Source organism: Malaclemys terrapin, chromosome 3 (assembly GCF_027887155.1).
Source record: "Malaclemys terrapin pileata isolate rMalTer1 chromosome 3, rMalTer1.hap1, whole genome shotgun sequence".
Lineage (NCBI taxonomy): Eukaryota > Metazoa > Chordata > Testudines > Emydidae > Malaclemys > Malaclemys terrapin.
Window position 1 is genome coordinate 149344158 of NC_071507.1, and position 14609 is coordinate 149358766.

At 37.0% G+C, this 14609-nt stretch overlaps 1 protein-coding gene across 10 annotated transcripts in view; it reads right to left on the reverse strand.

Annotated features, from left to right (window-relative positions):
- MYO6 (myosin VI) overlaps positions 1–14609 on the reverse strand; it is a 163209-nt gene that overhangs the window by 66294 nt on the left and 82306 nt on the right. For all 10 annotated transcript variants that reach the window (XM_054021868.1, XM_054021874.1, XM_054021873.1 and 7 more), the window contains 3 exons: positions 12523–12667; positions 5661–5818; positions 3636–3727 (listed from right to left, as the gene is read on the reverse strand). In XM_054021868.1, the coding sequence (XP_053877843.1) occupies positions 3636–3727; positions 5661–5818; positions 12523–12667 (395 nt within the window). The remainder of the gene's footprint in view (positions 1–3635; positions 3728–5660; positions 5819–12522; positions 12668–14609) is intronic.

Below are 14609 nucleotides of genomic sequence, written 5' to 3' on the forward strand. Positions count from 1 at the left end.
CCACTGAACACCTGAGGAACAGTTGCCCTAAGCAGAGGGAATCTAAGCCCACATACCACCCAGCCCACATCATTGGCAGAACAGAAGGTGGGGGCCATGTGATAAGAAAAGAGAGTGAACAAGTTGGAAAAGACAAACTTGTGAATGACCTAGAAGCTTAGGAGATGGTAATGAATACATCTGCTCTGACTCTAAAGCCAATGTCTGCTCCTGATATAAGAAATGAGCCTTCCTATAGCCACTGAACTAGCTCTGTAAATGCAGATGTGGAGAAGGAAATACTAGGATCTCTTTCATAGAACTAGAAGGAGCATACCCCTTAAAAGATGCAAGACACTCTGAGAATAAACTATCCATCAAGAAAGTAGCTGGTGCCAAGATACAATTAGCTCCATAGAATGCCTACTGGCTTACCTATGGATATTTATATCTTTAATTCAAAATTTTCAGCCAGTATGTATACAAGCAAATTAAAATTCAAAGGCAGTGGCTCCAGACATCTAAAACTCCACACATAGGCTCTAGAGTTTGAGGTACTCAGGAATCCCCACAGGTCCATAGTAAACCTTTCAGGTAACTACAAAATTCACCTTGTTGAAGGCATCAAGAAGAATAAATAGAATAAATTAAGTTTAGAATTTCTATGCCAAGCTGTTCTAAAAATATGAAATAGAAAAAAGAGTTAAGGTACTTTTCAGGGGATATGAACTCATGTTTTCAGACTTCTGATCTTGCAAATATCTTGTCCTATAACTCCGCAAACTTGTGGCAAAATACTACTCCTATATGTCACCAGTCCACAAGGACATTCAGCCAGATTGATTTACTTCTGACAAAACTGGAGGGAGGCATTCAGATAGAGCTTGTAAGAGAATCTTAATTAAACTTTAGATACATTTTGGAGAAATCATCCTCTCTCCACAAGGTTATATTTCATTTAAATGTAGTAACAAACTCTAAAGCCATCTCACATTATAAGTCACTAAATGAAACCCAATCTAAAGCGTTCAAACTGTTAAAATTATTTGATTATATACTCAAATGCCACTTTCATCTGTACAAAGCTTGCAAGCTCTGAGTATGCATCAATTACTGTTTTTCGATGTATTGTAATTTTAATTAAATATTCTTCCAAGCACTCACACGAATAGGCAGAGAACAGCTTTTTTTATTTCCTTATTATTGGCCTGTCTTAGCAAATTTGTGTCTGCAATAGACTGCTAGGCATATTGCTAAATATATAATCTTTCCTTTGGCCACGATCAGGAGCGCCGCCAGCTTTTCTGAAATGCCGCCCCCGCACAAAGGCGAAGGAAGGTCCTGCCGCGGAAATATCGCCGCGGTTGCCGCCCCCGAAATCACAGCGTCCTATGCGACCGCCTAGGTCGCCTAATGGATTGCGCTGGCCCTGGCCATGATAGGCTTTAACCCAGCACATGTGAAGCAGCTCAAATAGTATCCAAACTTTGAAGAAAAGCACTATAAACAATGTTTAATATTTAAAAAGATAAAAGGGCCTGCTTGGCTTTAGTATATCTTCAAGGTAATTGCAGTACACTAACTATTTGCTCAGAAAAATGCTACTCAGTATAATCTGACCTTTTACCTAGTTTTCTAGTATGCTTTATAAAGTAATAAACATTTGTTATTTATAATTGTTCTCTGAAAGTACTATCTCACAGAGATGACAAAGTCTTATCTTGCCTTCAAAAGTAAAGCTTGTATGTCCCTTCTAACTTCAATCTCCTAGAAAAAAAAGGGCTACTACTAGATCGAACCCAAAAGAGATTTAGTTACTGTTAGCTTCCTTTTTTTTTTTTTTTTTTTTTTTTTAAACTTACTGCTATCAATAATTTAGTGAGTCTTATAAAGGAAGTACATTAAATTTAAATACAGCTAGTAAGACTGATGAGAATATTAGCTCCAAGCCCTGCTACCTCCATACAATCTCAGACTATCAAGACAACATCTATCCAACAGAAAATCCAAGAACTCCAAAAGCTCAGGATGTTTGTAGGTGATTAAATGTCATCATAGTGACCACAAGACTTTAGAAAGGTTTTTGGCCTTGGAATTTGAAGCATTTTCTTAATGTTCCTGCCATGCTGAGGAAAAAGGGTACTCAGACAAGAAAAATCATCTCTCTCACAAGTCTGATGAAAACCTCATTTTCCAACAATTTAATCACCGATGCAGTTTTACTTAAAACAGCTCTATCCGGGAGTTCATCCAGAAGTTCTTAAACCATGATTACAAAGTCACTTTTCTGATTGCATGGTGGAGTTTGATATTCTCTTTCAGTGACTTACATAGCAAACGTTCTCAGGTCACAAGTCCTAGATACACAGTCCTAAAATTAAAGTTAATTAGTTCCTGGGGATGAAACTGTGCCAAAGCAGCCAGCTTCTTTCTTGCCCTGAGCTTCTAAAAACCCTGGGTCACTTAATCCAGTGTTCAGGGGAGCCTCTTCAATCTGCCCAATCCAGTGTTCAGGGGAGCCTCTTCAATCTGCCCAATCCATTACTCTCGTTCTTTAGGAATATGATAAACCATTTTGACCTCTTATGCTCTTATCCCTTTCCTACCTAACTCTTCAATATTACAGGCAGACACAAGATAAGGAGCTGTTTCTGAGTCTTGCCCTTCTCAGACTGCCCCAGCCAAAGTACCAATGGTCCTTTTCAGAGTTTAACCAGTAGTTTATCCAATCATACTGGTTTTCTACAAAGTCTTTTCAATATGCAGCAGAAGTGCAACCTGAACACAAGTGTTATTTTAGTTTCCCCCACACACTACTTTGAAGTCCTAGATCAGGTTCAAACATACTGATTTCATGAGCACTACCTGTTGAGAATGGGTCACATTTGATAGTACTATTTGAGGAAAAAGTATTTCTTAATTGAGAGCTAACTGAATTCTGAAAGCTAAGCAGGACAGTTGGAGTAGTGCCAAAATACTTGTGCAGTCATGGGGCACATGCAGTTTAATAAGGGCCCCTGAACTCTCTCTCCCCCATTTTGCACAGGGAAGACAAGGAAAGCCACAAAAATGGAGTATTTTAGATTTCACCTTATAGTCCTCTTTCAGATCCCTCCTTAGAAATCTTCTCTGCCACAAAGCCTACACTAAACAACGGTTAGGCATTTCGTGTGCTGTGACCAGTTTATCAAACTGACTAATATGTCATTGTTTCCTGGTGTTTCCCACCCCCATCTGTTGCCTATAATCTCATACTCAGATTGTAAACTCTTCAGATCCAGGGCTGTCTCCATTGTATGTCTACTCTAGCCTCTAGATGCTAACACACTACAATTAATAATAATAATTGCTTAGTACAGGAAGATGTGAGGTGCACTAATGCATGTTCCCAAAGATGAACAAAGCACCAACCAACTCAAACTGGGAAATAATTTGACATATTCAACAAATGAAAAATGCTTCAACCAAAAGCAAACTACACTTCTCAAGTATACACCTGACTCTACACTATAACAGACACACAAAGTTTTTAATTGTAATTAAAAGGAAAATAAACAAAATTTATGGAAAGCATTGCTATTTCACATACCCTTATCTTAATTTTCTTTTCAGAAAAGTCAGTGGGTTACTCAGACATGAAGTGGGATATAAATTACCTCTTTCAGAATCCTTTCATTGAAGAATTGCTGCAGCTTTTCATTACAGTAGTTAATACAAAACTGTTCAAAACTGTTGTGTTCAAAGTATTCTGAAAAACAAAATGTTAAACTGCTTTGAATTATGATAAATTAGTATTCTGAAAATTTAGTTATATAACGTTGGGGGGGCAAAGATTAGTAGAGTTAACATTTTAACATCAAATCTTTTGTTCAGATCCATGACAAGCATATAGAATGAAGTGGTTTTACTGAGTCTCATAGTACCTGTAATAAGTTGGGTATAAACCAGAAATAAAAAGGACGTGAAAGTTCATGTTTCTGGAACCAGTAACTTGCAGTTATACCTGATCTCACACTCTTCATTACAAGTTATTACTATTATTATACACAGCAAGAATGCAGTGGAACAAGGCCCTTATCTCCACACTACCACCTGCCACCCTGAAGCTACTTCACAGCACAGCCCTTACAAGAGCCATACCACCTATGGCTCCCCTGGCCGTCACTACGATGGCTGATATCCAATTTCCCTCCTTCTGTTTGTGGTGTTCATCCTCACCAGGAGTGCTTCCACCAACTGAAGAGGGGCAGTGTGGGGGGCTGAGAGCCAAGGCTCACAGCTCCCCACGGAGAGATCTGCTGCCCCCTAGGCTCTCAGCTCCCTGCTGGGAAGGGGTGGGGGGAGGAGAAGAGGGGAAGACAGCCACCCAGGCTTCTCACCTCCCTGCGTGGGGAGCCTCTAGGCAGCAGCTCATCTGGGAGTGGGGAGCCGATGGAGCCATGAAATTGACAAGAAAGCCTGGCAACCATGTAAGTAACGCAGTGTCTACATAGACACTGCACAGCCCTAACTACACCAACATAAGCGCTACACCTCTCATGCAGGTGGAGTTATTATGTTGGTGTACTAGCGCACTTACATCGGCAGGACAAGGCTGTAGTGTGTACATGGACATAATTAGTTTGATGTAAGCTGCCTTATGTCGATCTAAGTGTGTACTATAGACCAGGCCTCAGTCTCTTTCTTATCTGCATATCAGTCAGTATACTCCACTCCCCTTAAGATTTTACGAGAAACTATAAGCACATTCAGTGCTGCTCCTGATCTCATTGGTTGTCCAGAACCAGACCCCACTCAAGGCTTTATCTTGAGGAAGGCTTGGGCAGCTCAGTACAGCTTCATACTGACACCTCTAAAGAGGAAGGCTCCCCTCAGAATAGTGAGTAGTCAGTGCTGCTGTTAAAACCACAGAGGGTCATGGAAAGGATCAGATTTTTATCAGTAAAGGTTGGTAAATGTCAAATTGATGAAAAAAATACTTCCATAGATAACAATCAAAATTTACACGTAGACAAATTAAGAAAAATGCTACTTAAGAACATGATTTAAGGACATTTACTTTGTATATTTTGACATGTGATGTAGCCAATTTGTTTTAATGGTTATAAAACTAACTTTTTGGCTCTCAACCTCTACTGTCATTAAATAATTACTGTATGACCCCTCATCCCCAGTAGCTTCCCACATCTGTGAACCTTTAAATCAATTAAAATTGAAAATAATCCTTAAAAATAAACATCTATATTATCCACCAAAACTGTAAAAATCCAATTCTGCCACGCCTAGTCTGGGAACTTTCTTGGACTCAAACTGCACAGGCTGGACAGAGCTACACACAGGAAAAAGTGGTGTCTGTGTAGACACTCCAGTGTTCTGAAGTCCAGTTTCAAACAAATAAACCTGTCCAGCTTCACATTTGTGATTTAGAGATTCTGTTAATATCTTGAGAAACTCCCCTATACCTTTGTATCTCAGAATTATCATTAATATACCATTGTACCTACCCACAGTGTGTGCACACATACACGAATGATAAAGGACAAGAAAATCCAAAGAACTTTCTACCACAAAATCATGTATGAATCACTGCATCTCTGATAGCAGTAGAATAGGTAGAGCTGATTAAATAATCTGGGAAACATGAAACTGGCACACAGACAGACAGACAAAAGAACACTTACCAAAACCAGCTATATCTAGAACGCCAATGAAGAAAGAGGAGGTCTCAAATGGAAAACACTGGTTTACTCGGTTTACCACATGATCAAAAAGATGACTATATACAGTTTTAGCCAAGGCATCACGTGCATTGTTTGCTTGTTCTACTTTCAAGGGTACCCTACAAAACAAAAAACAGAGACATCGTTAAGTTTCAGAATCTTTTCACTGTTAAGCATTTGAGACTACAAGGATGGAGGAAGACATCTTTTGGTTAAGGCACTGGACTAGAACACTGAAAACCTGGATTCTAGTGCCAATTCAGACACAGCCTTCTTGTGTGATTTTGGGTAATTCAATCACTCTGTGCCTAACTACACTATCTGTAAAATATAGATAAATCTTCCCAACGTCATAGGAGTGTTGTGAAGATAAACTCAGACTCCCATAGGGATAAATGCCATAGAAAAGCCAATAAAATAAATAAATACACCTCAATGGAACAAAATATTCATCAGCTGCCACCATGATGGTGTCATGATTTTATTTTTGCTTTGTGTTTATTTATTTATTATAGTTTACTAAGCTTTTACAAAGACTAGGACATCAGTTTATCAGTAATTGGGGGGGTGCGAAACTGGACACAAATCTAAATATAAATGACAATTTGTTTATATGCTAAAAAGGAAGGGCTGTTTTTTTTTTTTTTTTTTTTAAATAGTCTGGAAAAGGAGAACATGTCCTTTGGTTTTTCTTTTTAATTTTCAGCCTTTACACTGCAATGTGCTTTTCCCAGCTTCACATTGTTTTCTTGGTTTTACTGTTTAAAAAGTTGATTATGACTTCAAATGTTACAAAATACATGATGAAAAAGCACATTGGGTAAATCCAAAGCCAGTTAAGTAAATCTAAGTTTAAATGTATTTTAAAATGTCTATTTACCACATTGGTTTTATGAAGTAGCTATCTAATCTCCTGAGAATGCAAGTCTTTTCAAAGCTAGTTGAAAGATTTACATATAATACTTCATTCTTATGTAATTTTTCATATCATCTGGACATCACAAAAATATAGATATACCTACAGAAATCCATCAAGTAGTCAGATATTCATATGTGCAATAAGTTATACATTTATTACTAGAAACCAATGTACAACTAGATGTGTGGGGAAAGACATCTAAAACAAGGAAACGTTTAGCTTCACTAGAAGTCAAAATATGGAAAAAGATTTTTTTTAATATATTTTAATATGGTAAAAAACCCAAAACACACACTCAAGCCCCAGTCCTGCTGCCACTGAATCAAACTGCAAAACTCCCACTACCTTCAGTGGTGCAGGATCAGGCCCTTAAAAGAGCAAAATTTTGCATAGAACTGTTAAACCCCCAGCAAAACCTGCTGTAAACCTCTTTTAAAAGAAAATTAGAATACAATATTGACAGTGCTTTGCTGATAATGGCTATTACAATTTTGTGCAGGGTAAGAAAGGCATGGAATTTAATTTTTCTTAGGAGAACAACTATGTGTCTTAGTGTTAAAAAAGATCAGTGATGAAGTGGGATGGACTGAAGGGTAAGGGCATTGGCAGTTGTGCTGGAACTAAGGGTGCTGGGGTTGCTGCCACACCCCCTGGCTTGAAGTAGTAACAAATAATGCATGGTTTCCACGGTCTCCATCATCAGGACCCCCACTACTAAAACTGTTCTAGCACCCCGGGGCTTTGGTATTCAAATATGGAGCTTTTCAAACGGACAAGAATCTACTTATCCCCAGCCCCCACAACTAAAATATGTGCTGCTGACATCCATTTAAGAGGTCGTGGTTTTCATAATTATGAAGCATTAACTACCCTACCACCCCTACAGGGCTCTTTTTCAGTTAGGGTTGAGAAGAACTGGCAGGTCAGAGTGAGAAAGCTTACACAGTGCAGCTGTCCATGTTATATTCGTTCTGTATATCCATAGCAGAGTTAGTCTCCTTTTACAAGCACTACATTCTCTTGAAAAAAATGTGTTTTCAAAGACAGTACTTCTAATGTCTGAGATCACTTTCTATCGTAAATGATAAATTAGGAAAGCAAAGACTCCATTCACTATGGACAACTACAGCTACATTACATTAGATAGTAATTAGCCTTAACACACAATCTCTTCTTCCAGTAAGTATCTCCTGATTTATCTTATGGTAACAAGTACTGACAGTAATCTTATCTTATAAATAGAGGCAAGGTACCTTTATATTCCCTTTTGATATATTTAAGAGATCAGCCTGGTAATCTTCACAACAATTCATGTCAACTGCAGTTCTCTTATATAATCCAGTATACCATATTTATTTAAGGATGTAATTCTTTTAGCTATAAAGTATGTAAATGGTTATAAAAAACTGAGATGTTAAATCATTAACACGTGTAGCTAAGAAACTGCTAGGGTATTTATTCTATTAAAAATATTAGAACTACTCAAGATTGAACTACTGCAGCAATATTAATTCCAGGACTGCACAAAACAACTATTGTGAGCACCTACTGCAAACAGAAGAAACCCATGGAAAGAGAGAAATCTGGTTCTACAAATGCATTTTTTACGACTTAAAATGCACAAAAGAATTACAATATAGTGTCCTGACATTGCATTGAGATGATGGAATGTGGTTGGAGAGTTATTAGGTACTGACACAGAGTAATGCAATATCATCAAACTACTTACTATCTTTCTTCCCTCCCAATCCCTCCCTCTCTCACATCCTGTTCAGCAGAAAGTATAAGAGTGGTCTCTTTCTTCCCTTTTCTTGGTTGCAAGGAAGAAAAGGAATTTTTCTTTTTCTTTCCACTTTGTCCTTCCCTCCTCGCTTTCCATACTTCTAGAAGAAAAGGGAAGAATTCCCTCTGCCACATTTTCTGGCTTCTGGGATGAAGCAAGAGCATTTCCTACAATACGGGTTATTTGATCAGTTGTCCCTATATCATGCTGTGTAAGGAGACTTTTTTGTGATCCAAAATCATATCTAGATTGAGGTAGTAGTCCCAACTGTTTGTAGTTTGTGAACTCTAGGTTGTAAAAGACTGCTTTACTCCAAGCAGTACTACTCCAAGACTAAGCATAAGAAGCTAGAATGATACCATTTGAAAACATTTTACACTATATCATCTTCTCCAAGTACATCACCTATTTCACCTTGCACAGTTCTTGTCTCAAAGGATGCATGGAGGGAGAAAAGCTGAGTAACCAAAGATACCAAGGTGCGTTAATTTTGAGAGGCTTATCAGATTTTGTATCTGAACACATTATTTCTATCTGTAGATTTTCTGGCTATGCATTGCAAGACAGCCATTGCTCGTTCAGGGAAGCTAACAAGGACAGATACATTTAGTGTCAGTGACAAGTTCCCTTGGCATGTCCACTTCAGAATAATATTTAATAAATCTATGAAGAGAGCATTTAACATCACCCTTCTTGATGGCTCTATTGTGCACAGCAGAACATAACCTTTTTTATGTTCTGAGCAGAGCTATTTCAGTTGAGCTATTTCTTCATTGTGACCTACTAATTCTCTCAGAAAACAGAAATGGAGAAACCATGAACATTTTTTAGGATATACGTTTCTTTAAATCTAGAAGAAAGCATTTTTGTTTAATTATTATAAGTATTAAACACAGGTTTAACCAATTATTTTTGAAACTATTTCACTGGTAAAACCTAGATATTTCATGAAAATCTAGTGCACACTAATCTGCTTTCATTATAGATTCAATAAGGCACAAGGGAAAGAGATAAGTTTGTTAATGTGTGGTTTTCTTAGCTGAATAAGTTTAGAATAAGGCTGGAGCAGGGGGCTTAATGCAATGATTTCAGGTCTGCAGAGCTCTTCTTACTAATCCACAGAGTAAAATATTGTGAAAACTAAGCAGTAAAAGATCTACTGGCATAAAATAGTATAGCCACCTTTGAAACAGCATCTGTTAACATTGTGTCAGAGTTACCAATGAAAACATGCTAGTCAGAAAGAACATAGCTGGACTCCTACCCAAGGGGAGTATGCAGGTCTGGCAGTTTAAAAAAAAAAAAATACCGGTCATTTTAGTTGTAAATTGAGCAAATTTGATCTGGAAAACCATTATTACAGTCATTTTTAGAGAAGAAGTACCATAGAGACATTTGGAAAAGCTTCCATATGTGGAGAGGCTAAAAAGATTAGGGTTGTTGATCTTAGAAAAGAGATAACTAAGAGGGGATACGACAGAGATCTATAAAATCATGAATGGTGTTGAAAAAGTGAATAGAAAAGTGTTATTTACCCTAACTATATTTCAGGGGGTCACCTGATGAAATTAATAGGAAGCAGGTTTAATACAAACAAGCTGGGAGAGGAAGACAGGGACGGATCATTCCATAATTGCCCTATTCTATACACTTCCCATGAAGCTGTGGTAATGGCCACTGCTGGGACAGGATACTGGGATAGATGGGCCTTTGGTGTGTATGGCAGCTCTTATGTTCTTAAACATTTGGGGAAAACTGGTCCTGTCTGCTCCAGAGGATTTAGAACACTCCTTCACAGATGCCCCCCTTCTTATTTCCAATCCCATTTTAATTTTTACCGTCAGTGGCCATCCTGAAGTTCTCACTATTGAATTCCCTTCCCATACACAATGACAAGCAGGATGAAGTGTTCACATCACTGCCTAAAGATTCCAATCATTTATTCCAGGCGTGGCCAAACTTACTGACCCTCCAAGCCACATACAACAATCTTCAGAAGTTCGAGAGCCAGGATGCATCTGCTGGGGCTCAGGGCTTTAGCCGCAGAGGGGGCACCTGACAGGGTTCAGGGCTTCAGCCCTGCTCCTATTGAAGCCCCGAGATGACCTCCTGCCCCGCTGGGGAGAAGCCCCTACCCCACCACCCTGCATTTAACTAGAAATGAGAGGAAAGGTCACAAGTGAACAGCCACTTAGTATAATGTAGTAGTGGGAGAAAAAGATGCAGACTAGAGAGCACACATATTGTGGGGTGCAGAATCAATCTTAACAGAAACCTAAAATACTGTATCAGCATTAGTATGGTTCAAGCCTGGAGACCATTCTAAATAGTCTTCAGTCGGGAAGCAGGCCTCAGTGTTACCTACTTTAAAAAAAAAAAATCTCTACAGCAGTTCAAACAGCAGACTTACCTACATTCATGTTGTGGTAAACAACTCCATTAGATCCTTAAAGTTCAGAGTATGACCAGAGAAATGCAAGTGTTCCAAAGTGTTTTAAGATCAATTTTTCACCTCATAAGTATGATAGAATATAAATGTACATTAACTAACTTGCTGCAGTGCTCAACTTACACTCAAGACCATAGCATGATACACCAAGGTTAAACCAAATTATTGCTCATGTTACAAAACCATTTGCTATTTTGTATAGATGTACAACACTTACTCTATTTTTGAAATTATGACAATATTTAGTGCTACAAAATACAAAAAAGATATCAATAGTTATGAGTAGCATTTTAAATCTCAAGTGATATAAATATTTAATAAAAATCTATATAATAAAAAGACTTTTAAAAGGAACTTCTGGTTTTTTAATGTGTTATTACTATTTACACAAGTAAATTCAATAACCCTTTTAATGGCTAAAGCACATTTCTTTCCATTTTAGTTTGTCCTCTTGTTCTATTTTTCTAACATTCCTAATGAAACAAAAGCTAACTGTGCAGTTTTCTTTAAGTCTTTGTTGATGCATATAAACCGCAACTGTACACACAGTTCTGCAAACATCATTTGCTGCAGTAGTTAACTGTTTAAACAGTAGAAGCTCAAACTTCATTGCCAAGAAACTGGAAAAATCACCCATTTTTCTGCAGACAATCATAAAAATTGTATATTTTAAAATAAAAACAGTTTAAAATCTGGAGGACATTCCCAACAAGATTATAGCAATCATATATTAAAGTTTTAGGCCTAATATTAATTAACAGTGCCAGGGTCCCCTTAAATGAATATTTGTTAACACAGAAAATTAAATATTTTGAGAGGTTTAAGTATGGATTTAAGAAGTTACTGTTATACATTTAGATTTAATGCCAACTTCATTGATACAGAAGTTTAAAAAAAAATTCAGAAAACTTAGTCAATTTTAATTTATTTAAAATCATGACTTAATCATAATACTGTAGAGCAATCACATTATCCTTCAAAATGAAAGCAGATATAAGAACACAGAAAGGCAACAGATACATTTTAGATCATTTAGTAAAATCAAACTACTATAATAACCACCACAAGCAATCAGCACAACCACCATTACTTACAAGCTAATATTTTTCACTTCCATCTCCATTTGCATCTTGAAAGGTGCTGCACACTTAGTTACAACACTACGTTTTCCCTTACCTTTTAAGTAATCATTGTTATGCTAAAATTTATTCAGTTTGTACTTAAAAGTGGTTAAGCATGTGCCTTAGATCATTTGACCTCTCTCAAATGTATAAGCAAAGGGCTGAACTCTCTAAACAATTTATTTCAGTGATGCTGCTTATATTGTATTAAATATCTCATAATTGCTACTTTTGTTACACAGATAGTATCCAATTCCTACAGCTGAAGGTGGGGGTAAGAGAATAAAAACTGGTATGGTGGTAGGCATTTTATTTACTGTTTCAAGCACTTTGGTATCAGGAAGTTGACTAACTTACTAAAGCAATGAGAAAGACTGAGAAATCTGCATCAAAGTCCATGTTTTAGAGACTGTTTACAGACAACCAGATGTATGTTGAACAATGCAGAATTATTAATTAAAAAAAAAACAATCTATAATCACTTTTACCATTTATTTTTAAATGATCTACTTTTGCATTTACAGCTGAACAGTGGAGTGTTCTGAACTTACTTTATAACTGTTCCTTTGGTGCCCCCTGCTGTTGTAAGCATGACTCTGGTGGTTAAGCTGACACGCAGATCATCCTGATCCAAACCTAGCAATTCTGCACAGTATTCTAGAGACTGACTAGATTTGTTCTTCAGAATGCATCCACCTAGTGAACAAGTTAAGAAAGATGTTACAACAAAAGCCAGCTGAGATGACAATTAGTGACTATTTAAAAAAAAAAAAAAAAGGATGAACTCAGAATGTCGACCGATCAATATCCACCTTTATATTACTGATAATTTAGTGATTACAGACTATTTACTGAGATGTGCAACAGAAGTTTGAGAAATATAAACAAGTCATATAATGTTATATTAATATGACATTTTTGTATTCACAAATCCCCTTTTTACTATAAAAAAACAGCTCCAGTCTAGGAGCAGAACAGGACCAGAAAAAAAAAAAGAAAACACTGCAACCTGAAGATCGATTTTCCTAACCCATAGAATTCTCGACATCAAAGGATGTATTTCTTGGTTCTAAAAACTAAAGATATATAAAACTACCAGCTCTTAAAGAAAGGATTATCTCAGAACATAGAAAGAGAGTTGGAGAAATAAAGGTTAATGTTTGATAATGTACTGTAGTTGTTTATACTCTTCCTAATTAGTTATTGTTATACTGCTTTATTGTATATATTTTGATAGCTATTTTAGAAAGACTTTTTAAAAGATTCCGATGTTTGTAAATATTTCACCCATATATTTACAAGTCTAACAAAATTATTACATATCTTAGTTCTTATTTCACTTGATGGTTGTTGCATTTAATTTCTGAAGCAGTTTATCCCCACATGCCATATAATAAATCAGACTTTACTATCTCAGAAACATGGCACTAAACATGATAACCCTGAAATTAGTTAACCATAAACTTATATATAGTACACAAGAAAAATAAGGGTTGACTTGGCAGAAATGACACTAGTTTCCATTAAATGCTTTCTTTGACAAATGCACAGTGAAGGACTTTTCAGCATTACCATGTTTCATGATGCTGTAAAGTGTAATTAGAGTAATAGATTTTTTAAGGCCAAACCTGTCTGTACTATAGCAATTCTCTTATAAAAAGACAACCAGTCTTGATTTAAAGATTTCCAAAGCAAGAGAATCCACCACATCCTTAGGTAAATTGTTCCAACTGTTAATTACCTTCAGTATTAAAAATTTATGCTTTATTTCTAGTCTGAATTAGAATCTGCTCATAGACCCACAACAGTTTAGCAAGGCCTTGACATTAAAAATCAGCATTTTCCCATAGTTAAGGTTTCTGTATCTTCAAAAAAATAAAATAAAATGTTATTACTTTTGCCAGAAGCACAAACCTTTTATCCCTCATAACCCTAAAACTAAGGTGGAAATATTGTGAGGGTAATCACAAATGATGAAGAATTAAGGGATTCAGGCAGTCCTCCACTAACTGTTCATTGACAGACAATAAAACATTTGAGTTCTTTAAAAGACTAGTGGTTTTGTGAGAAAATGTAATGCCTGGGAGTAAAGGCTGACACGCCACTTTCAAACATAACTTTTATAAACCACAAGATTTTGTCTGGAAATTCTCCAGCTTTCTGAAGCAGCAGCAAAAGTTTAAATCAGGTTGGTATAAACACACTTCAAGAGTGGAGTCCTGCTCCAGCAGAATATATACGGCCCATCAAAGCTAGGCTACCTTTCTGCAAGTTTCAGCAAGTCTTTTTGACACCTCTATGTGTGTACATGGGAGGGGGGAGAATGGGTGGGGCTTTTACTCACATTTAAAAAACTTTGAGCTCTTAAAGATTTTATTCTAGAAAATAGTTTGAATTCTAAGTTTAAATAAAAGACTCTGCCCTTTTATGTCCCCCTCCATCCATTCCATACCGTTCCCAATCCCTGACAGTCTTACTTCCATGTCTTCTGGCCTCTGCAACTCCCTCTTCCTCCCGACCTGTCTCCTTGCTTCACCCCAACTCCACCATGCATCCCATGCTCCTGCCCCTAATCACCCATTTGCAAGACCAAACAGTTCCTTACTACCCCAGCCCACTGCCCATCTTTCCCAGCCTT